Source organism: Palaemon carinicauda, chromosome 14 (genome assembly GCF_036898095.1).
Source record: "Palaemon carinicauda isolate YSFRI2023 chromosome 14, ASM3689809v2, whole genome shotgun sequence".
In the NCBI taxonomy this organism is placed as follows: Eukaryota; Metazoa; Arthropoda; class Malacostraca; order Decapoda; family Palaemonidae; genus Palaemon; species Palaemon carinicauda.
In genome coordinates this window covers 88364420-88365565 of record NC_090738.1, presented here as the reverse complement: position 1 = coordinate 88365565, position 1146 = coordinate 88364420, and the positions used below count along the sequence as shown (strand labels likewise).

General features: G+C 45.8%; 1 protein-coding gene across 1 annotated transcript; it reads left to right on the top strand.

Annotated features, from left to right (window-relative positions):
* Positions 1 to 250: 250 nt before the first annotated feature.
* On the top strand, positions 251 to 901 carry LOC137652867 (putative nuclease HARBI1). The gene has a single exon (XM_068386261.1). It carries the CDS (start codon positions 251 to 253, stop codon positions 899 to 901), a length of 651 nt encoding a protein of 216 aa, XP_068242362.1.
* Positions 902 to 1146: the final 245 nt, after the last annotated feature.

Sequence of the window (1146 nt, the reverse complement as noted above, 5' to 3'; positions counted from 1 at the left end):
GCTGGCTGCCCCCCTCCGCTTTTTAGCCACTGGAAATTCCAATCCAAGTCTCTAGTACAGCTTCAGGGCTGAAGTAAGTGCCATCTGCAAGTTCATATTCGAGGTGTGTAAAGCGATCATCGTCGTCTACAAGGACGAAGTGCTGCACTGCCTCAAAACTGAAGAGGAGTGGAGGGAAGTTGCTGTGAGATTCAGCTCCAGATGAAATTACTGCAATTGTCTGGGGTCTTTGGACGGCAAGCATAACGCCATGAAGAAGCCACCCGATGCTGGCTCTTGCTACTACAACTACAAGGGCTTCCACAGCATTGTACTGATGGCAGAGGCAGATGCTACATACAAATTCCTCTATGTGGATGTTGAGGCAGAGGGTGGTGTTTCGGATGGAGGAACTTGGAGTAACTGTTCCCTGCATGATGTTGTAGAAGAGAACAGAGCTGGAGTGCCTCAAACAGAACCACTCCCTAATGATGACCAGCCAGTGCCCTATCACGTCGTAGGAGATGATGCCTTTGCTCTCCGAACCTGGATGATGAAACCATTCTCCAGTCGGTCACATGTCCTACGGGAACGCATATACAGCTACAGGTTGTCTCGTTCCCGACGTGTCGTTGAGAATGCCTTTGAAATTTTGTGTCAAAAGTTCCGTTGCTTCTTGACGACGATGCATCAGCACCCCGACACCATCAACCTGATCACCATGTGCACCTGTGTCCTGCACAACCTCATCCTCATCAGATACCCACACGCAATTTCAAAAGTAGACCGCAAAGATCCGGACACACATGATCTGAACCCTGTTGGATGGAGGACTGACCAACACCTGCAAGGGCTGCTACCTCTAACTGGCCATCATACCCAGAAGGATGCAAAGGATCAGCGAGACTACCTGTCACATTAATACATGTCCTCTGCTGGTGCTGTCCCTTGGCAAGAAAGAATGGTTGTAGCTCCATGAGCTGCATCCACAGTTGTTCCATTTTTTAAATAAAAGATATGTTTTTTTTTTCGTTTGTTTTATCGTTGCCCATTATTTTTTGGTTTCTTTTTGGTTTCTTTCTCGTTTTTTTTTTTTTTAAATTTCGTTTTCGTTTTTCTTTCACTTTGTTTTGAGGTTAAAGAGAAACACAAGTGTTTTGAAATAAA